The 26,547-nt window shown below is 42.8% G+C and overlaps 1 protein-coding gene across 3 annotated transcripts; it reads left to right on the top strand.

The window, feature by feature from the left end:
• Positions 1-25,887, top strand: KCTD20 (potassium channel tetramerization domain containing 20). 3 transcript variants are annotated; one of them, XM_084890068.1, is made up of 8 exons: positions 1-135; positions 11,279-11,479; positions 14,713-14,986; positions 17,830-17,932; positions 18,300-18,420; positions 19,492-19,689; positions 21,068-21,178; positions 22,587-25,887. In XM_084890068.1, exons 2-8 carry the CDS (start codon positions 11,323-11,325, stop codon positions 22,877-22,879), a joined length of 1,257 nt encoding a protein of 418 aa, XP_084746194.1. In that variant the 5' UTR covers positions 1-135; positions 11,279-11,322; the 3' UTR covers positions 22,880-25,887. The 3 variants fall into 3 exon arrangements, with proteins under 3 accessions (XP_084746194.1, XP_084746196.1, XP_084746195.1); XM_084890069.1 differs by lacking the exon at positions 1-135 and adding an exon at positions 5,986-6,097; XM_084890070.1 differs by lacking the exon at positions 11,279-11,479 and having other exon boundaries at positions 17-135.
• Positions 25,888-26,547: the final 660 nt, after the last annotated feature.

Consider the following 26,547-nt stretch of genomic DNA (forward strand, 5'->3'; position numbering starts at 1 on the left):
GCGTGGGCGCGCCGGCCGGGCAGGGGGCGCGCGCCCTGGGCACGGCGGTCCCCGCGGAGCTCCTCGCGGCGCGGACAGCGCGCCTCGCCTCCCGGGCGGATTCGGGCCGGCGCCGGGGCGAGGCGGGAGCGGCAGGTGAGTGGCGGCGGCCAGAGACTTGCCTTTGTGTCCGGGTGGCGGGGTGCCTGGGTGGGTGGGGGGTGGAGGGCGTCACCTTGGGGCGCCGCTGGGCGGAAGTCCGCCTGGTCCGACCCCACGCGGCACCGAAACCCTCGCCGGGAAGACGGGTTCCGGCGCCGTCCTGGTGCCCAGGGCGAGGCTGGCCGCCGGGAGGGGTCACGGCGGGGAATGGAAGCTGGGTCGTGGGGGCCGGGAAGTGTGACTGGTGTGTCTCCCGCGGGCCTTCGGTGTTTCCGTCCCGCCGGGAAGGACGGGAACTTGGCGGTGTTTATGGATAGAGCGTTTGCAGACACGATTTCTTTCTGGCAATTAACTGAATTCGTTAAGAATCACGTATCCGGTCGGTCTCCCTCCCAAACTGGAGCGGAGCGCCTTCTGCCCGCCCTCCCCCGGCTTCCGCCTTCCCTGTCACCGCAGGCGCCGGCTTCCCGGGCTCCGCCTGCAGAGGAGCCTAACCGGTCATTTCCTTTTACACAAACCTCACTTTCTACAGCAGGCAGTGTCTTCGGGTTTACACCATAAAAAAACAAACAAACAAAAAACCTCTTCTGTTTTGGAGTTCGTTGATTCTTTCTGAAATTTTCTGGATTGAAACGTTTTGTTTATAAACAAACCAGCCAGCAGAATAACAGGATAAAGAAGGCTGCGGAGGAACTGTTGGCCAGTTTGTGAAAATGCGTGTTCCAAGCCCTCTAATTGTGCCTCTGTTGGCTGCTACCTGAGAAATGGAGGGTTTTTTAATGGTTCCCCAAACAAAGTGTTGTATTAGTGGAATATGATGAATCCAGAATCAAAGAGCTTCCCTCTCAACTGCCCCCCAACCCCCAAATCCTGGCGCAGAGCTTCTCAAACATAAAGTTGCTCCTTAAGAATGCCAGCACCGCTCCCAGCAATCCGGCTAGAGATCTGGGATGGGTCCCGAGTATGCCTTTCCGCAAGCAGCCCCTTGGTCAGGTCCTGGTGGTCCAGGGACCCCTCTTGGAGAAACGCCGCCGGAGGGCCGGCCTGGGGATGCTTGGGGCCGCCCAGCTCCCTTACCCCTTTGTTGATTTCCTCTCTCCTGCCCCCTAACCAGCCTGGAAGCTCCGACCGGAAGGAAACTTCAAAAAAGAGAGTGTTTTCTTGGACTCTGACACCTGGGTAGGAAATGACTTCCATACATGTTTCTAATATTGCCTTGGTAGTTGAGAGGTAGCCAGTGCCCACAGACCAGTCCGTTTTCCTTCTGGAGGCTATTCAGAATCCACACACCCCCTTGCTACCATCCTCGCCCCCGGACTCCCTTTCAGCTAGCCCAGTCTCCTTCCCTTAGAACCAGGGCAGCCAGTGCCATCTAATTCCCATGGCCTTGAGCTCTCAGATTCCTGGTATGTAGCAGCGGCAGGAGCACTTATAAGGGCTTTCCGTGCAGTCATCACATACTTCCAGTAAAGCCTGTTTTGTGCAGAGCGCTGTGGCGGGCCATTGCAGCCTCAGCATTGCAAAGATGGCGCGGTACAGGCTCCCCTGAGGATCGCCTCTGCTGCCGAAAGCTCTTGCTGTTTCTTAGTCCCTCCTCAAATAGGTGTGTTGGGAGGAGGTTAAAGGTACTAGGCTGCGTGTTTCTGACCAATTTCCTGTCTTTGTAGTGTCTGAGTTCTCTTATTAATCCGTCTTTTTCTATTGATACACAAAGCATCATGTGTCGCCTTCCATGGTCCTGGGCTTCCTGGTTGTTGCGTCATTCTCTGTGCCCAAGTCTGAACATGCCCCCGCCTCCTTGCCTAACCGGAGTAGAAAGTTTAGGGAAGTTGTTGGAAAATGAATGATTTCTAGTTGGGATACCCAGAGTCATGGAAAGATGAGACTAAGAGAAACCTATTACAGATGTATCCAGTGCAATGCTCTAGTCTTTCAGAAGAGTCTGAGAGAGGACAGAGATGGCAGTGAGAACTCCTGGCTCCTAGCCCACTGTTCTTTCCACTAATTCATCTCCAGAAAAATTCTTCAAAAAATGAAAAGGTCCAGGAATTTAAGTTATAAAGAGATGAGGAAAATGGAAAGACTTCCACATGTCTGCAAAAGCAATTTTATTTGGGAAAAAATGGAGCCATGTAAATCATGAAGAGTGGGAGTACTAAAATAAGGAACTCTGAAGCTTGAAAAAAGTAGTAAAAGGAAAAATAAGAGCAAATCGGTAGTTATTTTGTAATCCCAAAAGATTTCTTTTTAAAGATTCAGTAAAGGTTAGGATAAGTACATTGGTGAACTTTTATTATATTAGATGTTGAAGCAATGTCCAGAATCTTTTGACGTCACATAACTATACTTTGTCCTTACCAAAGTTAGTAGGTATCTGTTGGAGACATATGCCAAAGACTGCTTTATGTGAAGTCTGTAATTTTTAAAATAGTTCTCTCAAATAGATACTATTATTATTCTTAATTTACAGGTAAGAACATTGAGGCTCAGAGAAGTTAGTCATGTGCCCAGGTTAACACGCTAGAAAGTAGTGGAATTAAGAACCAACTACTGATTGGTCCCAGAGCATTTGCTGGTAAATATGGGAGGCAGGGTAGCTTATGGTTAAATATAGCTTCCCTTCTAGTAACACAAATGGAAAAACATTTATAGCATCAGTTGTTTGAAAAGAAAAAGAAACAAAAGAGAAAGGGTGTAGGAGAAGGAGATTGATCTTTCCTCGGGGTTAATTATACAGATGCTTAAGCTCACAGGGAGAGTATGTATGGAAGGCATGTGTGGTGACCTTGACCAGTATTCAAGAAATGCAATACCATGAGTTCTTTTTCTGCACAGAAAAAATGTCTTCTGCATAGCTGCTATATTAAACTAGACATATAATTTATTTTTAAAGTATATAATGTATACTTTATATAATGTATGTAAGTGATTAATATAGGTGAAGTAAATTTACATTTTACTTCATGAATTAAAATTTTGATTAAATGCTGTCTTAACAGTAAATATCAAAATTTCTTTAGTATTAATAGTTTAAATTATCCACACATATTTTTGTTAGCATTTCACTGGAATGAGTTATGACAGTAATATTTTTAAGTAAAGCAAATTTTTACTTCTGTATAGTAAGAGTTGGAACAAACAGAACTGCATTCTGGGTCATAAGCTAGTACATGGAACCTGAGTGTGTGCAGTTGCCATCTTCATTAAATTTAATGTTCTGTGAGAGTCATCACAAGAATTCCAAAACTGATAAAGCTGGTGTTATTCATTGCAAAAGAAAAGTATAAATGAGTATTTAGACAACTTTAAAGATTAAAAGGAAATTTCTCTATTGGCAACTTACCACATAGAACTTCTAGATAAGTGACATAGAAAAACAATGGGAATATGTCAAATTACAGTGATGCATGACATTGACACAGAAATAGATGGCTCAGTGGAACAGTTTAAAAACCAGAGTAAGCATATATTATAAGTTACTATTTGAGAAAATTGACATCTCAACCACTATGTTGGGGGGAATGGACTCTGCAGAATATATTGTTAAAGCAGTTGGTTAACCGTTTTAATTTTGTTAGATCTTTACCTCATGCTAAATGCCAAAATAAACTCTATGTGGGTTAAAGTTTAAATTTTGAAAAAGTAACTATGAAGTGGATTGAGTTAAATTTGATATAACCATACAGTGGAATAGTATGTACCATTGAAAAGGATGTAAGACTGTGATTATTGACATACAACCATGTTCATTGTATGCTGGGATACTAGTATTTACAGCAGAATTTCAAATTGCAAAACTAAAAATAAATATGTGTTTATTTATATTTAGAAAGTAAGGAAGAGGAGCTATGATTGATTTTTGTCTTTTCAGTGTTTTCTGCCAGGAACAGTAACCATGTTACCACCCAGTGCAGGATTTTCATTTCTTTGTTGTTTAAAATTTGACAGCAGTAAAAAAGCTAAAAGAATAGACCATTTGGTAGAAGAAGAGAAAGAATATGGCATTTTCCAGAGGGAAGAATGGAAAGACGCAGAAAGTCAGGTGCAAATGAAAAGTTAGGCAACTGAGGCAAAAAATAACTCAAAGAACTCCAAAAGCAATGCAGTGTATAATTTCACCAAATCAGAATGAGAAAGATAGCTGAAATCAGGAAAACCATACAATAATCAGAACCTTAAGAATATATTTAAAAGTGGAGGAGGAGTGTGATGAATTTAAAGAGTCAGATGAATGCTAAGTAATCATACAAGGGAGATTCACATACCCACATTCATCTCATGTCTTTTATAGCTTTTTGAGGGCTTTTCCATATATTCTATTTGAGAAAGGATTGTCTAACTTTGTAGTGGTAGATATCCCATTTTTATGCTTAAAACACTGAAGTGTAAAGGACATTTTCTTGGTGACATGGCTAGTTAATGACAAAGCCAAAGCCAGAACCTGCTTTGCTTCAGTCTACTGGGTGGCCCTGTCATCAGATCTTGTCATCTCACAGCCTTTGAGGGAGATGTGAGCATGTCCTGGGAGACATGGAGTAATTCTAGTCAAGCCTGACAAACTTGATGGGAATAAATCACTGCTATTACCTACTACCCACCTGGCGTGGGCTTTTTCCCACCCACTCAAAACCTTTAAGGCTCTCAAAGGTGAAATTTTGGAAGTATTGCTGAAAAGGAATGGCTTTTTAAATGACCACATTAGAATGAGATAATATTTCACTTATTAGATTAGCAAAAATAAGGAAGACTGAACATGTTAGCAAGAATTCTGGAGAGTGGATACTCCATGCTGCTGGAAGAAGTATAAATTGGTATATTTATAAAGGATAAGCTGATAGTATAAATACCTTTCTCCATAGCAGTTTTAATTCTGTTTTATTCCAAGGATATAATAGGGTAGATGCCCAAAAATATGCATGCAAAAGTTTCACCACAGCGCTGTTGATTTTTAAAGTATTTATATCTATGTTGACTGAATTTTTTTCTGTTAGCACATATTACTTTTATTAGCAGTAAAAAAAAAAAAATGCTATTTTTATATATGGAAAAATAAAACCATCTATCACAGGATTCTTGTATCACTACCATAACTCCTACTTGATAAGAACTTCAGCAATAATGACCCTGGAAACTGTTTTTTTCTTTCACCTCTGACAAGTAACAGAAGGAATAATTCCTACAGTCAATAAGCCAGCATGGTTTGGGGGAAGCAGTGGGATTGGTTGGAAAGAATATAATAATCCAAGGATCTATCTTTGCCTCTTAGCTAAAGTGTGATTTGGGGCAAGTTGCTAACCTCTCTACAGCCTCCCCCCCCCTCCCCCCCCAGCAGTAAAGTGAAGATAATGAAAATCTCCTGGGGTAGTTTTAATAACAAACACTATTAGGTTTGTAAGATCTTTGTAGACTCTGTGGTTCAGAAATAATAACAATAATCAACATTTATTGAGTGCTGTATGGCAGGCATCATACTGAGCACTTCAAATGTATTAACTCATTTAATTCTTATAACAATCGGTGTGGTTTATCCTCTTTTACAAGTGAGCAAGTTGAGACGGAGAGAGACTTAGGAACCTGCCCAGGGCCAGAGGTATAAAAGGTAGAGCCATAATGGAAGATCAGACTTGGGGGCAAATGTAGCAAGAAATCTATAAAAAGTAGTTAGTTACGTCTCACCATCTGCCAGGGTTCTTTTTTTAAATTTTTATTTAGTATATATATTTTATTTATTTTTTACAGAGAGGAAGGGAGAGAGATAGAGAGCCAGAAACGTCGATGAGAGAGAAAGATCAACCAGCTAGCTGCCTCTTGCACACCCCCTACCGGGGATGTGCCCAAAACCAACGTACATGCCCCTGACCGGAATCGAACCTGGTACCTTTCAGTATGCAGACCGACGCTCTACCACTGAGCCAAACCGGTTTCGGCTGCCAGAGTTCTTTGAGGAAGACGGCAAGTATGTGGGAAGGGAGGACCAAGTGGAATAACTTACAAGGGTTTCTCTCTTTACAGAGTCAGACAACTAAATTACTATGGGTTTGGGGATATAAAACAGGAAAGTTCCAAGATTTAGAAATGTTAAGAATAAAATTTATATGGGCTTAATCCTGGAGTGGTCTTACTCAATATTTTTAGAAATAATCTGGAAAAGGAAAAAGGGAAATCAGAAGACCTTAAATAGTCAGAAGACAATTTCTTCTGAGACTGGAACATTAGGGCTGTACAGGCAAAGGGAGAGAATAGAAACGTGACAGAAAAGCTTCAGCGGAGTTGGTTTAAAAACATTTCACATTGATGTTTCTCTTTGCCTCTCCTCCTGCCTGCCACTCTCTCTAAAAATCAATGGGAAGATATCCTCTGGTGAGGATTAACAAAAATAACAATAATACATGAATTACATATAGCGAGATAGATGTAGTTATGTAGATATAAATATTTAAACACACACACCCAGAGTACATTTTGAAGATGGTAGCCTCTTAGCTATCAGTCAGTAATATCCTAGAAGGTGATCATGTAGACATTTTAGATTGTATTCTATCACCTCTGTTGTCTCTCCCTCTATTTTCACAAACCCTTTTAACCAGAAATCCTGGGTATGGCCAGAGAGCACATGAGAAGCAAACGGAGTCTGTTCACCTCTGATAGAAAGCATTAGCAGGGCTCTCATTGCTCTGATAATGGAACTAGGCCAAAGTCAATAGGCCACTGGAGCAGTAAGGAAATGTAGGTGTTTTCACATAAGAGCAGACTGGAAAAGGACTAGGATTTGTATCTGAAATGAAGATCTGACAAAGATATAATTACTTTCTGAATTTAGTTATGAATTATAGATGAAGGGAGTTGTTTATGTACCAATTTCTATGGCATTCTACCACATCCTCACCACCGAGCTCTGACAGAGAGGGGACTTGGCCCTGAAGTAAAAGATCAGATGCTGTACCATTAACAGTCTGAAAGCATGATGCTTTTGAAATGCATCCATGTTAAGTTTAATTGTCCCCAACCCTATTCCACCTGGATTTTTAAAATCTGAATAGTTCAATGGCAAGATATTGAACTTAATGGAGCAGTGATCTGATTATCTTCTCTTCTTCAGAAATAATCAGAGGAAATTGCAAGTAGAAAGAAAATAATTTGTTATCTAGAGATTATTTTGAATTAATACTCAAGATGACAATGTTCTAGAGAAAAACCAGTGTGTCCTAAGTGCAAGGAATATGTGGAGATAATTCCACTAGCAAAAATTTTATGTAAATTTTCCAAGATGGGGAGATTATGATGCTAAATGTCAGCAAAACCAAGACTTAAAATGTGGGCCCTCATAGGAGGCCTGTGAAATAAATAATAAATATATTTGTGTAGCTCTTCGGAGTGTATAAATTCTTGTATGTGAGATGTGGAGGTGAATCTTGAGCTGGTTTGCTTCTTAGCTGAACAGTTTCATTAATACATTTTAACTCCCAGTTGTGTTCTGAAGCAGTCTCTCCAGTGACTGTTAGGTGTGCCAGGGATGTCATGATCCTTTGCTTCTTGTATTTGACTTTTAGGACTGTTGGCCAGAAATAGTGTTGTAGCAATAGAGAACTATATTGTTCAAGTACTTTGCTCAGTTCTTTTATTTTTTCCCTTCCGGACAAAGCTGGGGCAGCAGCCTGGCTGCGAGGGCCGAGGCAGCTGGGGCTGCAAAGGCCTACTCTTGCACGAATTTTGTGCATCGGGCCTCGAGTATCTTTATATTTATTAATTGACTGTATACAAGTTAGGCTGAGTTTTGAGCTTCAGTACTATAAAATAGGAAGGAAGTACGGTATTTTTCTAGTCCATTACAATGAAATTATTTTTCACATATTATAAGGAATAAATGAAGTAACATATACAAGCAGTCTACACTGCAAATTTTCAAGAGATAGGCTTATTTAAGCTTATATTTTGGTCCAAGAGATCTTTTGAGAGCAACAAAGAGAAGTTTGAACTTGGTTCTTGAGCTGTTTGTTAAGGGTTGAGAAGCAGCAGCTATAGGTTGAGTGAAACGTTATAGTTCAAACCAGTTAAGCTTAAAGAAGCAAATCCTTTTTTGATCTTTCAATATTGGTAGGAAATGTGCTTTCCAGTTCCATGACTATTCTTTATCCTGTTCTGTAGACCTGATGCTGGCATCTTCTGAAGCGAACTTGAGAGCAGTAGTGGTTCTGTTTGATTTTACCAATCTCCAGGATAAATTTTAAGTGGCTGCATTTTTTGTGTGTACTAAAATATGCTTTTTCTTTAAGAAAGGTTAATCCTAAAAAAAGCTGTACCCACATACCAAGTTTTCTGTCAGAACATTCATCTATTGGCTCAATTTGCCTAATGCTTATAAGAATCATGGTCTGAAAAGATTTCATCAACTGAAAGTATCTCTTCTTTAAAAAAGTTTCTTTTTAGGCACATGTATTGATTCATGTTTCCAACGTGTTCATTTTTATATTTTATCCAAGTTAAAACAAGGATTAACTGATCAATCGGCTTTATGCTAAAAAAATGTATCAATACAAGCTATGAAAGGAAGAATTCAATTCACAATACAAATATTTATTGGCACATCTACATACTTGCATGTCAGGGAAATTAAAAGTATTAAAACATGTTACTGCCCTTCATGACCAAACTTCTTTCTAAATTGTTGTTAGCCTGCAATCCATATGCATAAAAATTGCTGGTGGTGTAAGTCCTGGGTAGGTTGAACTTCAGGAATGTTTTCAGTAGTTGGATAGCCCCCAAGGCGAAGGGCTGCCAGCATGACGACCTGGAGGAAAGGAATATCGCCTCCTGTCTCTGTCCTGCCTCATTGGCAAATACCTTGCACGTGGCATTTCCAGTAGGTGTTATTCATGATGATAGTGCACTGCTGAGGGGGAGTTAGCCTGTGTCCAGTGACATCATGGTGTAATTTTGAGGTAGGTCTTGGGGATTGAGCATAATTAACCCTTTGCACTCCGAACCATTCTGGACATTGGCTACCAGCTACTCGACGCTACTTTGCGGCGGAAACGTGCGTTGAAATAACTCAATTCCCCGTAATCACTAATAAACTGCAATGTCCCCTGAGAGGGGACATCCGAGTGATATGCTAGAATTCCGATGTCCCCTAAGAGGGGACAGCGGAGTGCAAAGGGTTAACAGAAAGTGCGAGAACTTTTTTAAGTGCAGGTGACTTCTGGTTTCGGCTCTTGTGCTGGCATTATCGCTGTGATTGCTTTGCATTTCTTTTTGCTTCACTGTTGCAGGAGTAGGTGTGTCTCAATTTTTAAAAATATATGGCAATAAGGGATCAACAAGAAATAAAGAATACATTGTCTGAAATAAAAAATATTATACAGAGTCCTAAAAACAGAATGGAAGATCACAAGAATCAAGTCAAAGATTTGGAACATAAAGAGCCAGAAGACACTCCTCCGCAGAAGCAAGAAGACAAGATAATCCAGTAAGTTGAAGATAATGTAAGAAACCTCTGGGACAACTTCAAGCAAACCAACATCAGAATTATGGGGGTCCCAGAAGATGAGAGCAAGATATCGAAAACATACTGAAAGAAATAGTGACAGAAAACTGCCCCCACCTGGTGAAAGAATTAGACTTACAAGTCCAGGAAGCGCACAGAACCCCAAACAAAAGGAATCCAAAGAGGACCACACCAAGACACATCATAATTAAAATTCCAAGAGCAAAAGACAAAGAGAGAATATTAAAAGCAGCAAGAGAAAAGCAGGTAGTTACCTATAAAGGAGCACTCATACGATTGTCAGCTGATTTCTCAACAGAAACCATGCAGGCCAGACAGGAATGGCAAGAAATATTCAAGGTGATGAATAGTAAGAACCTACAGCCAAAGATAATCTACCCAGCAAAGCTATCACTCAGAATCGAAGGCCAGATAAAGAGCTTCACTAGTTCATCACCACCAAACCAGAATTATATGAATTGCTGAAGGGGGTTCTTTTGGAAGAGAAAGAAAATAAAGAGAAAAATTATGAACAAATACGTAACTATCAACAAGTGAATCTAAAAACCAAGGGAATTAAAAAAAAACACCTGATGAACAATATTAACTGATGAATATACAATAATAGAATCAGAGGTATGGAAGGAGAGCAAACTGACGATTCTCAGGGAAAAGGGGAGTGGGGGTGGGTGGGAAGAGACTGAAGACAAACTGTGCACCTATGGATGAGGACAATGGGGGGTGGGGAAAGGGTAGAGGGTGGGGTGGGGACCTAGTGGAGGGGAGCAATGAGGGAGAAAAAAAAGAGGAACATTTGTAGCAATCTGAACAATAAAGATTTATTTTAAAAATATATATATATGGCAGGTTTTCTTTAAGTGATCAATTGCACTCTTCTCCTGTGTCTCTGTAGTATAAATACCACCATTTAATATGTAGAATTGATCATGAATGTGGGCAGTCAGTGAGTGCATTCAATGTCTGTGGATAAAGCTTAACATTATCCTATATAATAAAAGGATAATATGAAAATTGACCCTAATGGTGGAACAACCGGTTGCTATGATGTGCACTGACCACCAGGGGGCAGATGCTCAATGCATCAGCTGCCCCCTGGTGGTCAGTGCACTCCCACAGGGGGAGCGCCGCTCAGCCACAAGCTAGGCTGATGGCTAAGAGCACAGAGGCCGTGGCGGGAGCCCCTCCCAGCACTGCGGCAGTGCTAAAGATGTCAGTGGGGAGCAGGCCTAAGCCCTCAGCCAGACAATCCCCAAGGGCTCCCAGGCTGCCAGAGAGATGTCTGACAACCAACTTAGGCCCAATCCCCTAGGGAGGGGGCCTAAGCTGGCAGGTAGACATCCCCTGAGGGGTCCTGGACTGCAAGAGGGCCGGGCTAAGGGGACACCCCCCCACCCCCAGTGCACAAATTTTCGTGCACCGGGCCTCTAGTTCTCTAATAACAGGTTTCTCAAGAGACCATTTAAATCAGCCAATTCCTCTCAATATAAATCACAGAGATGTTTATGACATCATTTCTTCTCAGAACAAGAATGAGAGCTGCCTGTTAGTTCTCTAGTTTGGCTTTCATGCCATGGAAGTCCTTGGAAACCTGTTTTGAGAGAGTTCTAAATCATGCGTATTCCTGTCTTGCAGGTTTTTTTTCTGCTCAGGCGGACAGATCAGCATAGAGCCCAAGGATGAATGTTCATCGTGGCAGTGAGAGTGACAGGTTATTGCTGCAGGAGGCCAGCTGCCTGATGGATGGAACCTCAGCTGCAGCCCAAGAAAAGGAAGCTAATAGCCTGACTTCTGGTCTTCAAAGTCTTGCTTATCCGCTAACTCCCAGGAGTGATGGTACGGAGACTAGATATTGGCTTAACGTAGAGGGCTTTCTGACACCTGAGCATCCACTCTGCCCAGAAGACATAAATGTTCTTAATCTTTATAAATAACATATCCAGTTAATTGGCTTAGCTTACCTTTCACAATTACATAAAGCTAACCATCACAGAAAATCTCCACTTATTCAGTCAATCTAGAACATCTAACCTAGGCGTAATGGTGGGAGAAAAACAGTCATGGGTTTGCAAGCAAAAGACCGGTTCAAATTCTACCTCTGCTACCTATCAGCTGTAACCATGGGAAAGATGCTAATCTTTCTGAGCCCTGCTTTCTTAATCTAGAAAACAAGGGTATAATATTCTTCTGACTTCACACGGCTAGAATATTAGAGTTAATGGATGTGAAGGGTCTTGTAAACTTTCTTTTAGAGAGAGAGGGACATTGATGAGAGAGAAACTGATTGGCTGCCTTCCGCACGTCCCCCACTGGGGATGGAGCCTGCATCCTGGGCTTGTGCTCCATTGGGAGTGGAACTGGGGAACTCCTGGTCCACGGGTCAACCATTGGCTCATACTGACCGGGCTCTTTTTAACTTTTAAATATTGTAAAAACAGTAGCAACAATAATAGCAATCACCACTTATTGAGTGCTCACTGTGCTAGGAACTGTACATACATCCTTTTAGATCAAGAGTGGCAGACTGTGGTCAAATCTGGACTGCTGCCTACTTTTTTCGATAAAATTTTGAAATACAGCCGTCATGCCCATTTGTTTACATACTGTCTATGGCCGCTTTCTTGCTACAATGGTAGAGACTGACCCATTAAGCCTAAAATATTTACTTTTTGGGTCTTGACAGAAAGTTTGCCGACCCCTGCTTAGAGTAGTTCTCCTTTTAAAAATGACGAAATGTGCCGAAACCGGTTTGGCTCAGTGGTTGAGCGTTGGTTTGCGGACTGAAAGGTCCCAGGTTCGATTCCTGTCAGGGGCATGTACGTTGGTTGCGGGCACATCCCCGGTAGGGGGTGTGCAAGAGGCAGCTGGTCCATGTTTCTCTCATTGACATTTCTAGCTCTCTATCTCTCTCCCTTCCTCTCTGTAAAAAAATCAATAAAATATATTTTAAAAAATAAAAAATGACAAAATGTGGGTAACTTGCTCGGATTCGCACTGCTAGGATGTGGGGGACTGAGAGTTGAGCCTGTGTCTATCAGCTGTCTATCAGTGATATATACATACAATAGCACGCCTGATTATGTGTATATATATCAGCTGATAGACGAGCGGAGTCACTGCCCCCTAGAGTGCACCATTAGAGAGAGGTTGTGCAGTGAGTCTCTTTTCCTGTTCACCTGTTTAAGGATAGAACCTGAGGCATCCTTCAGGAATCGACCTAATTTAATTGCTTCATTGCTGGGGGCAAATCAAGATTTCTAGAGAATTGAAATAGTGATTTAGATACCTACTTTCATTTCTAAGAACGGCACTGCCAGTGTGAAAGCCTGTCTGGTGACTAAGGTGTTTCTTGACACAAGCCTGCCTGTGGATTGTGTGGGGACTTTGGTATGAAAAATCAGGGCCACATTGAAAATTTAGGTCCTGCAGAAGCTGTAGGATATAAACCCTAAATTGGTTTTCGGGAGATTTTGGGTTCCTTTTCTCCAGAAACAAGTGGGAGGGGGAGAGGGGGGTGTTAATCAGACTAATTCCCCAGAAGTCACGGGCAGTAATCACGTTCATGAAATATTGTATGCAAATTTAAAATATAGGAAAGGTGGGAATGAGAAATTCAGTTGTATCTATCAATATAATATTTTATATCTTTCCAAAAAAGGTTTGAAGAAAGGAGAAATGTTAACTGAGCTTGTCAAATCGAAGTTATGGCATATACCTGTGGTATTAACTCTATGCTTTGGTATATTTGAAATTTTTTATTAAAAAATATTTTTTATTATTAAAATAAAATATATTAGGAAAACTACCTATTGAAGCATCCTCTGAGCCCTGGCCAGTGTTGTTTAATGGGTAGAGTACTGACATGGAAAATGAAGGGTTGAGGATTCAATTCCTAGTCAAGGGCATGTACCTGGGTTGCAGGTTTGCTTCCCGTCCCAGTTGGGCTGCATGCAGGAGTCAACCAGTCAGTGTGTCTTCCCCTCCCCTCCTCTCATTCACTCTCTCCCCTTCCCTTCCACTCTGTCTGAAAAGCAATGGGGGGAAAATATCCTCATGTGAGGATTAACAAAAAATGAAAATAAATAAAAAATAAGAGCATCCTCTGGGAATCCTTTTGTAAACACTGTCTCCCTGCAGCCAGAATTATGATAAATAATATGTTACGTCTCATTCCCAATCTCCTGTGTACAACAGAGTTATTTATTCCATCTTAAGTCTCTTGCATGATGTGATATTGTTCGTTTTTAAGTGCTCTCACATTGTTTCGGTTGCTAGTCAATCCTTTGAGGTAGGTGGAATGAACTATTCTAGAGATGATGAAACAAGTTTAGAAAAATAAATTACTTAAAGAAAATAGCTTTTTGGTGATACAATAACTGAGCATGAATGCTAATCCAAGGCCATTTGCATGGGGATTTTGCAGCTGATTGCAAGACCTGCCTGTTCAGAGTGGTGTTGGTGACGTTAGGATGCTCCTTTGCACAGTGAACATGCATTTCTCTGTGGCTTCTAGGACAAGTGAGGCATTGACAATAGACTCTCATTGTCTTTCTGGAAAATAAAATTTGGAAACATTTTTTTTAAATGTAGAAAGTAAATGGTTTTGGCACACCAGAGGTAGCACAAATACAACACAGGAAATGTAAGTATTATTTAGAGAAGTGAAAACAGAAGTAACAATACTGTCAATACTGGGGCGGCCATGGGGTGTGCAGGGGATTGCTGGTTTTCCACAGAAAGTTGTCTCCAGTGTTTTAATTTTTTTAAGCCATATTGAAGTTTACTTTTAAATTTTTTAATCATTTTATTTTGAAATGTGGACATTATTACCTTTATCCCCCCTTCTACACACACACACTTGGCATGAGTGGAAAAAAGCTCAGGGGAATCCAATATAAGTCTCTTGTTATATTTTTTCTTTACTTGCTCTAGGCAAGAGTTTTTGCCTGTTTGCCCCTAAACACGTATGGGGGTTTTGTTTAATCTCTTATTGTTTTTTTAAAGAGAACGGTTTATTTTCCCCCAAGGCTTTTGCGATTGAGTTATTTTGGTTGGTTTGTATCTTTTAGACCTTTCACTGGACTATGCCCCTCAGCCAGCAAGTCTCCAGTTCCCTCACATGATGCCACACCCTGAAGACGGCAAAGGCTCCTGCTTCCCAAGCGGGAACAGACGGAGCTATGAACCTTTCATCGCTGCAGAGCGGTTTGGAAGCAGCACTACGGGCTTCGGCGGCAACGTGCACGCCCAGGCGCCAGAGAAAGTGACTCTTCTTGTAGACGGCACACGTTTTGTGGTGAATCCGCAGATTTTCACTGCTCACCCGGATACCATGCTGGGAAGGTAATTGACGATACTTCCCTTCAAAATGCACTCTTCTCTCTGACTGGAATGCCTGCTGTTTATCTTGCTTTAGATGTGAAAATGAAAAGGTTTGCTGATTTCTTGCCTTCCTCCTTTGGTGAGAGGAGGGCAAGCTGCTACAAAACGTACATGTGTTGGTAATGTAGGGGGCTGGGTATCTTATTTATAGTCTATAAGGTATAGTGAACAAAAGAAGGGAGTGCAGCCAGAACTGTGAGAAGTAATCTGTTAGATCTCACTCCCTGTTCCTCCATAAACTCACTCTAAAGCGGAAGTCAATGCTTAATTTATCTTATTCACAATTTGTATAACCTCCCAAAAGCAATGTTCTCTGAGTTCTCAGAGTCAAAGATCCTGGGATAAAGTGAGAGCTGTAAATCGAGTTCATCTTTCTTTCGTCTTTTGCCTTTTAATAAAAAAATAGAATTAGACAAAGGTTTCACAGGACATAACAAAGCCATTTCACTGAAAAGCAGTATTTTGTCTGCCTTCTATTGCTAGTTATATTGGAAATAGATGTTTTACTGTCATTTTCTGATGCCTTCATCACTACTTGTTTTCTGAAACTGAATCTTTATATCTGGTTTTTGTGTTGTTTCTTTATTCTTCATGTTACATTCAGACTATAGTCCTATCCTCTTCTCACTGCCCAGCTTTTCAGGGTTAGAATCTCACGAATGGAAAGAGCCTGCCCACAGGAGCACTGTCCACAAGCTCTTGGAGCCTGGGCTGGAAGTAGGAGACCCTCTTTCTGGCGGTCATAGACCTTAATGTGAGGAGGAGCACATGGGATAAGAGTAAAATGATAATGTGTATGTGTGTGTGTGTACACACACATTTGACTCTTAAGGATTTTTATCTACTTAGAAGTAGATGTTATTTTAAGATTTAATTTCACTCAGGATATTGAACTAATTTGAACTGAATTAGAAATCAGAGTGACTACACTAATTTTCCTGAATCTTAGGCCAAATGGGATCCAGCTATTCAAATATGTGTTTACTTGAACATATACATACAAATTTATGATGAGCCATTTTTAACCAAAACCAAACCTATGTTTCTCAAACATCTGAATTAAGATTAAATGAGAACATTAAATCATTTTCTAAATTGGCCCTGTATTTTATCAGACTTGACTTCCTGTGCTCAGTCTTGGTATCACCACCATTAATGTCTCTCCTCCCCCCCTGGGGGGGAGTGGGGGGGAGACAGTGTTCCTGTATAATTCCCCTGGGCGGGCTGGCTGAGGTAGGCTTCCTCTGAAAGTGGTGATAAAGAGGAGAAGGCGGCCAGCATTATCTGGGTAATAGATTCTTGGCCAGCAGTGGTTCTTTGGTTCTAGGAATGGGTTGTCCCAAGAAGAGAGTCAGATTTCTTTATCTAAATGGTTCATCATTTGAGTGCCAAGGTCATGAATTCTGAGAGTTACTTAGGTTTGTTGTCCTGTGGCTACATAGCAGTATTCGTAAGCCCAGCCATTGTGCTTACAGATGTGGACCACTCACTAGCCACAGAGGGGACAAGTTGAGAGATCAAGGATGGACTAATGCAGATCCATGCCACTATTGGAGAACTAGGTCCTGCGGATGGAAGGGGTTCATACTGCATTTGTTCACTATTTTGATTCATAGCTGACTCAGCTAGACTTTAGCCAGAATGGTCCAGAAAAATGTTAGCATTCTTTGAAGACCGTTTTTACCAGGATGGATTTCTTACGTATGGTCTAGTGTAGTGGTTGGCAAACTGCGGCTCGCGAGCCACATGCAGCTCTTTGGCCCCTTGAGTGTGGCTCTTCCACAAAATACCACGTGCGGGCACACACGTACAGTGCGACTGAAACTTCGTGGCCCATGCGCAGAAGTCGGTTTTCTGCTCTCAAAAGAAATTTCGATTGTTGTACTGCTGATATTTGGCTGTTGACTAATGAGTTTGCCGGCCACTGGTCTAGTGATTTGGAAAGCGTGTGGAATGGAGTCTTTTCAGGCCTTTAAAAGTAGCCAATTCAGAGGGAGGCGAACGGTTCTGAGCAGTTGAGCAGCAGAGCTTCCCAGCAGGGTAAGGAAGGAAACAGCAGTGCGTCCCCCTGAGCACTCAGGTCCGGCTGCTGCGGCTGGCACTCTGCCCGCCCTGTGTTCCCCTCCCACCCAGGGGCAGCAGGAGCCAGAGTCCTGGGGCCAGTTTTCCTGGGTGTCTGAGAGGAGGAGGAAGAATGGGGGAAGGGGAATGAGAAAAGCAATCTCCTCCTCAGACCCTCATGACCTCTGAGCTCATGTCCAGAGCAGGCCTGCCTCTCTGGAATACGTCCAGCTGCTGAGCCTAGCACCTCCCTCCTTGTCCACTGGACCTGAAAGTCCCTTAGTTGGCGGGACTCCTTGGGTTGGAGAAGGGTGTTCCCAGAGCTCCGCCGTGGAAACGTACCAGGAAAGGGGAGCGTTAACATGTCTGTACCTGTTAACACAGGTTCATGTCACAGGAGAGGTTGAAAAGCAGAGCTCAGGAATATTGAGAATTGGCAAATGCTGACAGAGGGAAGGGAATCGGAAAGGCAGGAGCGTGAGGCCCTGTGTCTCTGAGCTGCGGGCACACACAGGCAGGTTCCGGCGGTGGGAGCGCAGGAGGGGCGGCCTCACAGGCTGCAGACACTTGCCCAGGGCTGCGTCATGCCCCCGCTGAAAGCAGCACTGCCTTCTTTTCCAGTACGAGGGGCGTTTCCTGAGATCCCAGTACATCCTGGGGGCTGCGTCCCGGTGCTGTTAACTGACGCTGGGAGAGGGGGAATCCTGCTGGAGGAGGTCACGCTGTTGCCTGGTGTCTTTCAGGATGTTTGGACCCGGAAGAGAGTACAACTTCACACGGCCCAACGAGAAGGGGGAGTACGAGATCGCCGAAGGAATCAGCGCAACTGTCTTTCGAACGGTGCTGGTGCGCAGGACCTCTTTGTTACGCCTCTTCCCTGGCCCTTCCCTGGGCCCCGTGGTCAGAAGCCCTGAGAGGCCAGACTGGTACTGACTTTACGGTCTCTAGTTTCCAGTGACTGGCTTTCCCGCTTTACTTTTTATTCCTGTAACTTAAGTATTCTTGCTGTATGAGCTCAATCAGGTGTCAAGTTGAGATTTACCATGTCAGGACATCCAGCAGCCACTTTGCCATTAGTGAATCAACCAACTTGGTAACAGTAAACTTGGTAAAGTAACCCATCACTTTAACAGAGCCAGCAATGAGTAGGTGTTGAAGAGGTAATTTTTCATCTTATTCTTTACCTAATTTCTTCCTCCTGATCTATTTACAGGATTATTACAAAACTGGTATCATCAATTGTCCTGATGGCATCTCTATCCCAGACCTTAGAGATACGTGTGATTATCTCTGCATTAACTTTGACTTCAACACTATCCGGTGTCAGGATCTGAGTGAGTACAGGAGCAGCTGAACTTAGTTGGCCTGGAATTGATTTGCTTTTTTTACTGCTAACCAGAGATTCTCAGGTACGAGTGCAGAGTCATCTGCAGGGGCAGAGAGGTGCTGTCCCTCACGCTTCAGAGCACTTTGAGGATGTGCAGTAAACAAGAGCATGTGTAGTGGGCTCTAAACCTAGCTTGGCCCAGGAGTCACTAAGCTAATTCCTTCCCCTCTTAAGACCTTGGTGTCTCAATCTTTTTAACAAATAAGGGTACTGATTCTCACATCTGTGGGAAGTCTCACTAGGAAAGTTAAACAGCATAAATTGGCTGGATTCTTAGCAATTATATTTATCATTACCATTAACTTAGTATTTGTTAAGTGCTTTAGAGATGTGAACTTGGTATAAATCCTATAATCCTAAAAGATGGGTGATAACCCCATTTAACAAATGAGACTGAGAAGTTAGCTCGTTCAAAGCTCTAAGCATTAAAAGCTGAAATTAGAACTGATTAACTACAAACTCCATGCTCTTATCATTACCTACTAGGCTGCCTGAAATTGTTTTTAAATTATTCTATGAAGTTCATGATACATTTCCCTGCAGACTCTATGAAGTTCTCTGGACTTGTAGATTCTCTGCTGGGTCTAGTATTTACTTAGAGCAAGTCCCTTGGTGTCTCCCAGCTTCAGATTCTTCTTCTGTGCACTCTTAACTCCATGAAATTGGGATCTAGAGGATCGTCAGAAGCAGTCCTACAGAGAGTCATCCCAATTCATGGTTCTATCTCTTGTAGAAATAATTTTTATGATATGGCACTGATGTTCAACAATACCTTCATTGATCAGAATGCTCAGGGATTATTAAGCATTATAAAGGGAAGGATGGTGGAATGTGAAATACATCTAATAAAATCAGCTTAATTACCATCTTGAAGCAGGAAGCAGTCTCTGCCTTAAAATGGGTCACTTCTCTGGACCCTATCAATGATAGCAGCTATTACCCCATAATCTTTCTCACTCCAGTAACATACTGGTATGCACTGGCAGAGAGGATGCTCACCTGCCGTTTCTCTCCCTAGGTGCTTTACTGCATGAACTATCTAATGACGGTGCTCACAAGCAGTTTGATCACTACCTCGAAGAACTGATCCTGCCCATCATGGTGGGCTGTGCCAAGAAAGGGGAGCGAGAGTGCCACATCGTTGTGCTGACAGATGAGGATTCTGTGGACTGGGATGAAGACCACCCCCCTCCCATGGGAGAGGAATATTCCCAAAGTAGGCGCCACCTGCATGATGCAGATGTTTTTTGCAAGAAACATGCTATCCAGAATAGCAGCTAGATGCTAGAACCAGCGTGAATATCACTGTTGAGCCAGTGCTGAGTAGTGATGGTCAGTGCAGAGTAGTGATGCTGGTCTAACTGTTATGCTGGGGAGCATGGTGAATGTTATACCTTCCATGCTGCTGCTGTGCCTGGTACTGTGTCAGTGCTGAGGTACCACGTTAAATGGTGGTGTCATTCATGTTTAAATCCTTTTGAATTGATAATACAGAATTCAAAAAGTACAGAAGGATGTATGTAGAGAAGTCTTGTTCCCACCTCTGCCTCATCAATCCAGTTTTTCTCCTCAGTTTTTCCTTTCTTTCAAATGACACTGTATAGAATACAGACTATTCTGTACAATTTCTTATATTAAAAGCCTCCATGCTCTTTTTTATAGCTGTATAGTATTCCATTGCATGATTGTTCCATGGTTGATTTAACCAGCCCTGTTGATGGACATTTAAGCTATAAATTATAAATGATGCTGCAGTGAATAGCTATGTATTTTAATTTATTTATTTATTTATTTATTTATTTATTTATTTATTTGAATTTTTATGAGTTTATTTGAGTCAAACTGAAGACATATGCCAGGGAGCAAGATCGCAAATGCTCCATGAATATCTTTTCTAAAACAATCATTTCATACATGCATACCTCTGTAGAATAATATTTCTAGAAATAAAATTTCTGTCAAAAGCTTTGTGCTTTTATAATTTTGTTACATGTTGGCAAATTATCCTCCATAAAGTTTGAGTCAATTTCCACTCACAAAATATATGAAGGTTTGTTTTCTGCAGTGTTTTACTAAAGTTTTATATTTGCTATTTGAATTTTGGTTTTCATTTCTCATTTCATGAATGAGACTGACCCTCTTAATTTTAAAGAACCATTTTAATTTCCTTTCCTGTTAAACTGTATTTTTTCCTTTAGCCCATTACAAAATTGGATTGTTAGTGTTCTACTTAGAGATTTGTGTTATCTCTATTTATGACCTCTGTTTATTAAGGAAGTTAGCCCTTTGTAATATGAGTTGCAAATATTTCAGTTGATGGTCTTTTTAGCTTTAATAAGTGGTTTTAACTAAGTAGAGATGTATTTTTATGTAGTTGAATGTATCAGCTTTTCTTTTATGGCTTCTAGGTTTTATGTCCTACCCAGAAAGGCCTTCTATATCCTATTTATCTGTGATCCATCTGGATTTTTTTAGTATCAGGGCCAAAAGAAATATAACTTTCATTAGTCTGATTCTGTTAGCTCATCTCCTTCCTCTTATGGAGTCTGCTTCATAACTAACTCCAGATCTTTTGTTTTTCATTTTTCCCACAGTTCTTTATAGTTCCAAGCTCTATAGATTCTTCAAGTATATTGAGAATCGGGATGTTGCTAAAACAGTATTAAAGGAACGGGGCCTGAAAAACATTCGCATTGGAATTGAAGGTAAAAACATTCCAATCAGAATTCAGCTTGCATAGCTTACGGGGGTAGCCTGCAACTATGGTCATAGCTTATGTCCTTAAAACTTCCAGAGGACCTACACAGTGGACATATGAAAACTGCATTTCTACCCAGGTTTCAAGGATCTTCATTTTCCTTTTGTCCTTATGTTTCCTTTTCACTTTATGTCCAGTTGAAAATGCTTTCAAGCAGCTGCAGGAATAAGTTCCAATGCCTGCCTTGGGATACAGAGAGCAGTGAGGGCAAAGGCCTCTGGGTAACTGGAGCCGGTCTCGGGGCTCACCAAGGGGAGAGGCGTTCTGTCAGCAGTCTTGGTGAGGATCTTTCTGGGGTCTGGAAGGGTCCTTCTGGAAACTCTTGGAGGCTCCGAGTTTGTCCCCTTCCATACCTTTGAGAAATGCCTGGACGTTGACAGAATTGCTTCAAATGATCTTGAGCAGTGACAGCCTCCCGACCTGTGGCCTCCGTGGAGGGTCTCAGACTGATTCTAGCTGAAGCCGTCCTGGTCTCCCTCCACGGGACTTGGACTCAGGTTTTGCTGTTCTTACTGTCTCAGTCTTGCCCACAGAACCCATCAGGCCTTCATTGAGTGTGAATTAGGTGGGGATTTAAAGTTGGAAGACATTTTTGAGACCATCAGTTAAACCTCTTGTACCTCCCTTGTCTCTTTGGAAACCTCGGGGACAGGGTGGCAGGGGTCACTCCATTTCCCACAGCAGCCCCAGGTGCTCTACCACCAGAACATCCTTCCACAGAGTACGATTTCTCCACTTCCGTGTGACAGCCTTTCAGAGACCTTAGGCAGCACCTGTTTTTTCTTTAGGCTGAACATTCCACATTCCCTTAACTAGTGCCCTCTGAGCAACAGAATAGAGGGCGGAGTAGCCATGCCCTAGCAGGCGTTTCGTTCTGTAGTGTTGTTGCCAGTAACTAAAGCGGGGTGGTGAACCTTTTTTCTGCCAAAGGCCATTTGGGCATTTGTAACATCACTCACTTAATATAATTCACTTAATATAAATATATGTTGCTATGAAAAAACTCCTAGATTTACTGAGTTTCACTTCCTGCCTGCGGTTGCCTTGGCAGGACCAAACCAAATGATTTTGCAGGACGTTCCGCACCCCTGAACGAAAGGCATCTGAAATTAATAAGAAGTTTCTCTTCCCCTTCCATTAGAAGGGGTAGAATTTTTTGTTACTTCCCTTCTAGGTATAAGACGGACCTACTGAGCAGGAGGGAACAGTGTGTAAGTGATGGGGCTGGGAGGACATGGTCAGAGGCTGGTCGATTCCCCTGTAATTTTCATGCATAGTCTTTGCATTTGGGGGGAAAGTGATGTGGTGAGAAGTATGGAAGCTGAAGTCCTGAGAACCGTCTTTTTCTGTTTCAGGTTACCCTACCTGTAAAGAAAAGATTAAGAGAAGACCTGGTGGCCGATCTGAAGTCATCTATAATTATGTGCAGCGCCCTTTTATCCAGATGTCATGGGAAAAGGAAGAAGGAAAGAGTCGCCATGTGGACTTCCAATGTGTTCGGAGCAAGTCCCTCACTAATCTGGTAGCCGCTGGAGAAGACGTCTTGGAGGACCAGGAGATACTGATGCATCACCCGCCCCAAGTGGATGAACTTGACCGGCTAAATGCCCCACTTTCTCAGATGGCTTCTAACGACTTTCAGGATTAGGGCCAGCTGGGGGTCCACCTCTCTTCGAAGCGTTTGTCTGACTGAGCTGCCGAAAGCCGGCTCTCCCATCCTTTTCCGATCTCCCATAATTCACCTGCATCCTTTTCGGTATATCTGCACCTCCGCAGGGGATGAGAAAGCCTCACTGGTAATGGCTCCCAGCTTTGCAGCAGCCTTGGTAACTTGAAATTTTAGGTCTGGTGCTGTTCAATGAGCCTTTGCATAACTGCAAAGCAGAAAAGGAAGTCAAGACTCCTGTTGCCTCATTTGGCAAAGCTGTTCTGATTCTTCATGCTGTGTCTTGCTTTTGTGTGTTTTGTTTTACACCAAGCACTCACTTAGCAGCAAAGGGACCAAACCTAAAGGAGACAGTCCCTATCTCCTACAATAGCACTAATGGCACACTCATTAGAGAGTGATGAAGATGCCATTCCTAGTAGCATCTGTGCCCAGATTGCATCAGGGTAGAAGTAGGCTCATATTCAAAATGTTTAGAAGGAAATTCTTAGGCGCTAAAATTCAGTTTGTTTTTTTTTCATTAATGCAAGAACAATCCAAAACCACATGGATTCCGTGACAGGAAGGAAAGTGGCATAACCGTGTTTATGGAACCCTAGCGTCATGGTGTTTGTTCATTAGGAGCAAACTCCAGAAGAACCTCTCCCGACGGGGCCACTTGCATTGTCCTGGCTTGGAATTGGTGAGAAGCCACAGGTCTTCGCCAGGAGCAGCAGTTGCTGTGGGTGTGGGTGGGCGACCTGAGATACAACTTAAAGGCTCTAGATGTGAGCAGACATTTCTCACAAGGGCTGTTTCTCAGCAGGAAGCCTTGTAAGAGCTCCGTGAGGGGAAAGCTGGATGGGGAAGCTTTACCTGCTAAGGCCTTGTCCCAGTTCAGGATTCTTCTTTGTGTGGTCTTTTCATGTTTAGGGATTTTTTTTATTTTTTATACCAGGATATTTTCATTTTGAAATAGCCTACCAGCTGCTCACACTGAGTAAGAAACCACATTAATATCATCCCCAAAGCAAGGATGAGTTGAAGGGAAATGAGACTAGTAATTGCTTGCTCTGTCACTATGTGTTAATGCACAGTGTGTGACACCCAGCTCACCCTCCCAGCACTGAACCGCCTTCCCCAGTGTCCCCATGGCTACAGCCAGGTGTGTCATGGGATTATCTTCCCTTTTGTGCTACAGGCTGGCCTTCCATTCACCTGCTCGGGGTATTTACTCATCACAACTTACAAAGAGGCACATAGTTTTCTTTAAGAGCATGACTGGCTTTCTTAAATTCCGTTCCCATAGATGCTCTAGGGCCAGCTGCTTGATTCTGTTTGACCATGCTAGTCCCAGTCCTCCGAGGGTGAGGTCGGATGGCGTTGAAAGCTGCTCTCCAGGCTGGAAGAGCAAGTATCTTCTAGTAAGGGTATTCTCTGCATGTGGTCAGCATCACAGTGGAAATGAGTGCTCTTCCTCTGAAAGGTAATTGGGGTTAAACTGAACCACCCCCACCTGCAGAGTTCTGATTACCATTGGCACCCATTTGTAAGGCTTATGGCCAGTGGGTGGTTTTATTTCTGTGAAACTGTTGGCTCATATTTGAGGTCAGGTTCGGCTATGACCTCACCAGTATACATTCGTGCCCATTAGTAGTCGACCAGCCCAGTATTGTTTAATGGTGCTTCCTTTACTTGTCAGTTGACTTCCATGTCATCACATTGACTGTGCAGTCTGTGGTATATGTATAACTTCCGTTACACAGCTAATGTGTTGGTTATGTTTAGTAAGTGTCAACACGCTCACTCTCTAGTCCTTGCTTAGCTGGAAAGCCAGGTGTGAAAGTATGGCATGTAGTGAACACTTTTTTCTGTATAAATGATTAATTTATTCTGACTGGTAAGAACTATATCTTCTTTCCCCAAATTGGGTTAATGTGCTTTTGGCCCCAACCCCATGGGAAATCTGGGGAGGGAAATCTGCCAGTGTCACCAGGTGGTGGTGACTGAGGAGGAAGCTGAGCAGGAGGCTTCTGCACTCCATGCCCTCCCAGCCGGGAGCTCGGCACCATTGTAATTTGGTGGTTCCCCTCAGTCAGAGCTGCTGTTTCCAGGGCCAGGACATTCTGCTGTGGCAGGACCTCTCAGCCAACACACGCTGGGTTGTAGTCTTTCCCTTAAGAATCAGTCACTGGCCACCTGGGCAAGAGGTGTTTCTAATACTAAAGGTAGGACTCAGGTTTGGTATTTTCTTCTAAGTGCCTAAATAAGTAAGCCAGGTGATTTATACAGAAACATTTTCATAAGGAGGTAGTTTTAGCCAGACTGTCTTACTCAGAGTTATCTCAGCAAGCCAAGATGAACCTGAATTTGAAGTTTAGAATCAGTTCCTGCCTGCATCCGATCACGTATAGTTGAGTAGGAAACATTTGCCATAGAGACTTGGAGAGTACTGGGCAAGGAACAGTGTTAAATGTGGTGATGTTAGCGATTTCTCAGGCTGAAAGAATGACAGCAAAAGGTAAAGAAGCTGGAAAGTAGCTGGGTTTACTGCACACAATAGCCAATATTCTCAACTAAATCCCAAGGGAACATGATAATGTAATGTACACAGTCTAAGGAAATGCTGTGGAATAAGCCCAGGAAGGACAGCTGTATTTGCAGTGTTCCAGCAGATCCTTGTGTAAGTAAAACCAACCAGAACACGGGCCTTCATTCATAGTCCAAGTGTGACATGGAGCCTTCTTTCTCTGGTGAATCTATTTAATGTCATCTTGAAATTGTTAAACGGGCATAGTGAGTTCAGAAAGCAAACCTGATGCCTTCGTGGGAGATGGAGCCACAGTCATGCTCTGGGTGGGACCACCACTGCAGGACATTTTCTCTTAAAGGCAAAATGCTTTGTTTTGCCTCTTTACTTTGTATTTCAAGTTGCACATGTTTACCTACCAGTGTTTACGAAACCCTATATTTGGGATGCTTTTTTTTAAAATAAAATATTATAATTTGTGTCCATGTTGTTCTTTTGGCAGAAAATAAAACTAGGTTTAAAAAGGGACTGGAAGGAGCAGCTGTGGGCTTGCCTCAGGCCTGTGTGTTTCCCGCCCTGCTGTTTGTACGTCTAGGTTCCAGAGCCCTAATGGTCTCCCTTCTCTAGTTCCTGGTTAACTTGTATTCGAGACCCCTCAAACTCAAGTACAACTAAGTAGGACCTCGCAGTGTCAAACGTAAGTTTGAAAGAGGACGAAAACTTTGATGTCCCAGTTTAGGTTTAAGCCAGTTAGGAACCACGGCATCAGTGAAAGGTCCCTTGGAGACATCGTAGTAGCGCCTCTTTCTCATCCTTAGCCCTACTCGGGGCTGGTGTCTACTGAGGCCCCTAGCTCAACCTGGGAGCCTACTGCTGGTGACACTGACTTTCAGGGGTGCTAGAGCAAGCCTGTGCCTTCCTCGCAGGCCTGAGGTTAAGAACATGCTCTATAAGCATGGCCTGCAGAGTATGTTCTGTGCCAACCACTGCTGGGCCATGGGGACACCCTGACTAGGACACGGTTCCTCCCACCAAGGAGCTGTTGGGATCACGTCGGTAGACAGTCCAGGTCACTCAGAAGTCCCATAAAGACGGAGTAGCCAGTTTTTACTGTGAGGGGAGAGGTTACAAGAGAATTCTA

This window comes from Pipistrellus hanaki, assembly GCF_964339955.1.
Source record: "Pipistrellus hanaki genome assembly, chromosome: 7".
Taxonomy (NCBI): Eukaryota; Metazoa; Chordata; class Mammalia; order Chiroptera; family Vespertilionidae; genus Pipistrellus; species Pipistrellus hanaki.

Bases quoted from the DNA above. Each gene is read 5' to 3' on its own strand.
- KCTD20 (XM_084890068.1), top strand. From the start codon at position 11,323: ATGAATGTTCATCGTGGCAGTGAGAGTGACAGGTTATTGCTGCAGGAG. The intron at 11,480-14,712 runs GTACGGAGACTA...TGTATCTTTTAG, and splicing joins GCTAACTCCCAGGAGTGATG to ACCTTTCACTGGACTATGCC. The intron at 21,179-22,586 runs GTAAAAACATTC...TTTCTGTTTCAG, and splicing joins CATTCGCATTGGAATTGAAG to GTTACCCTACCTGTAAAGAA.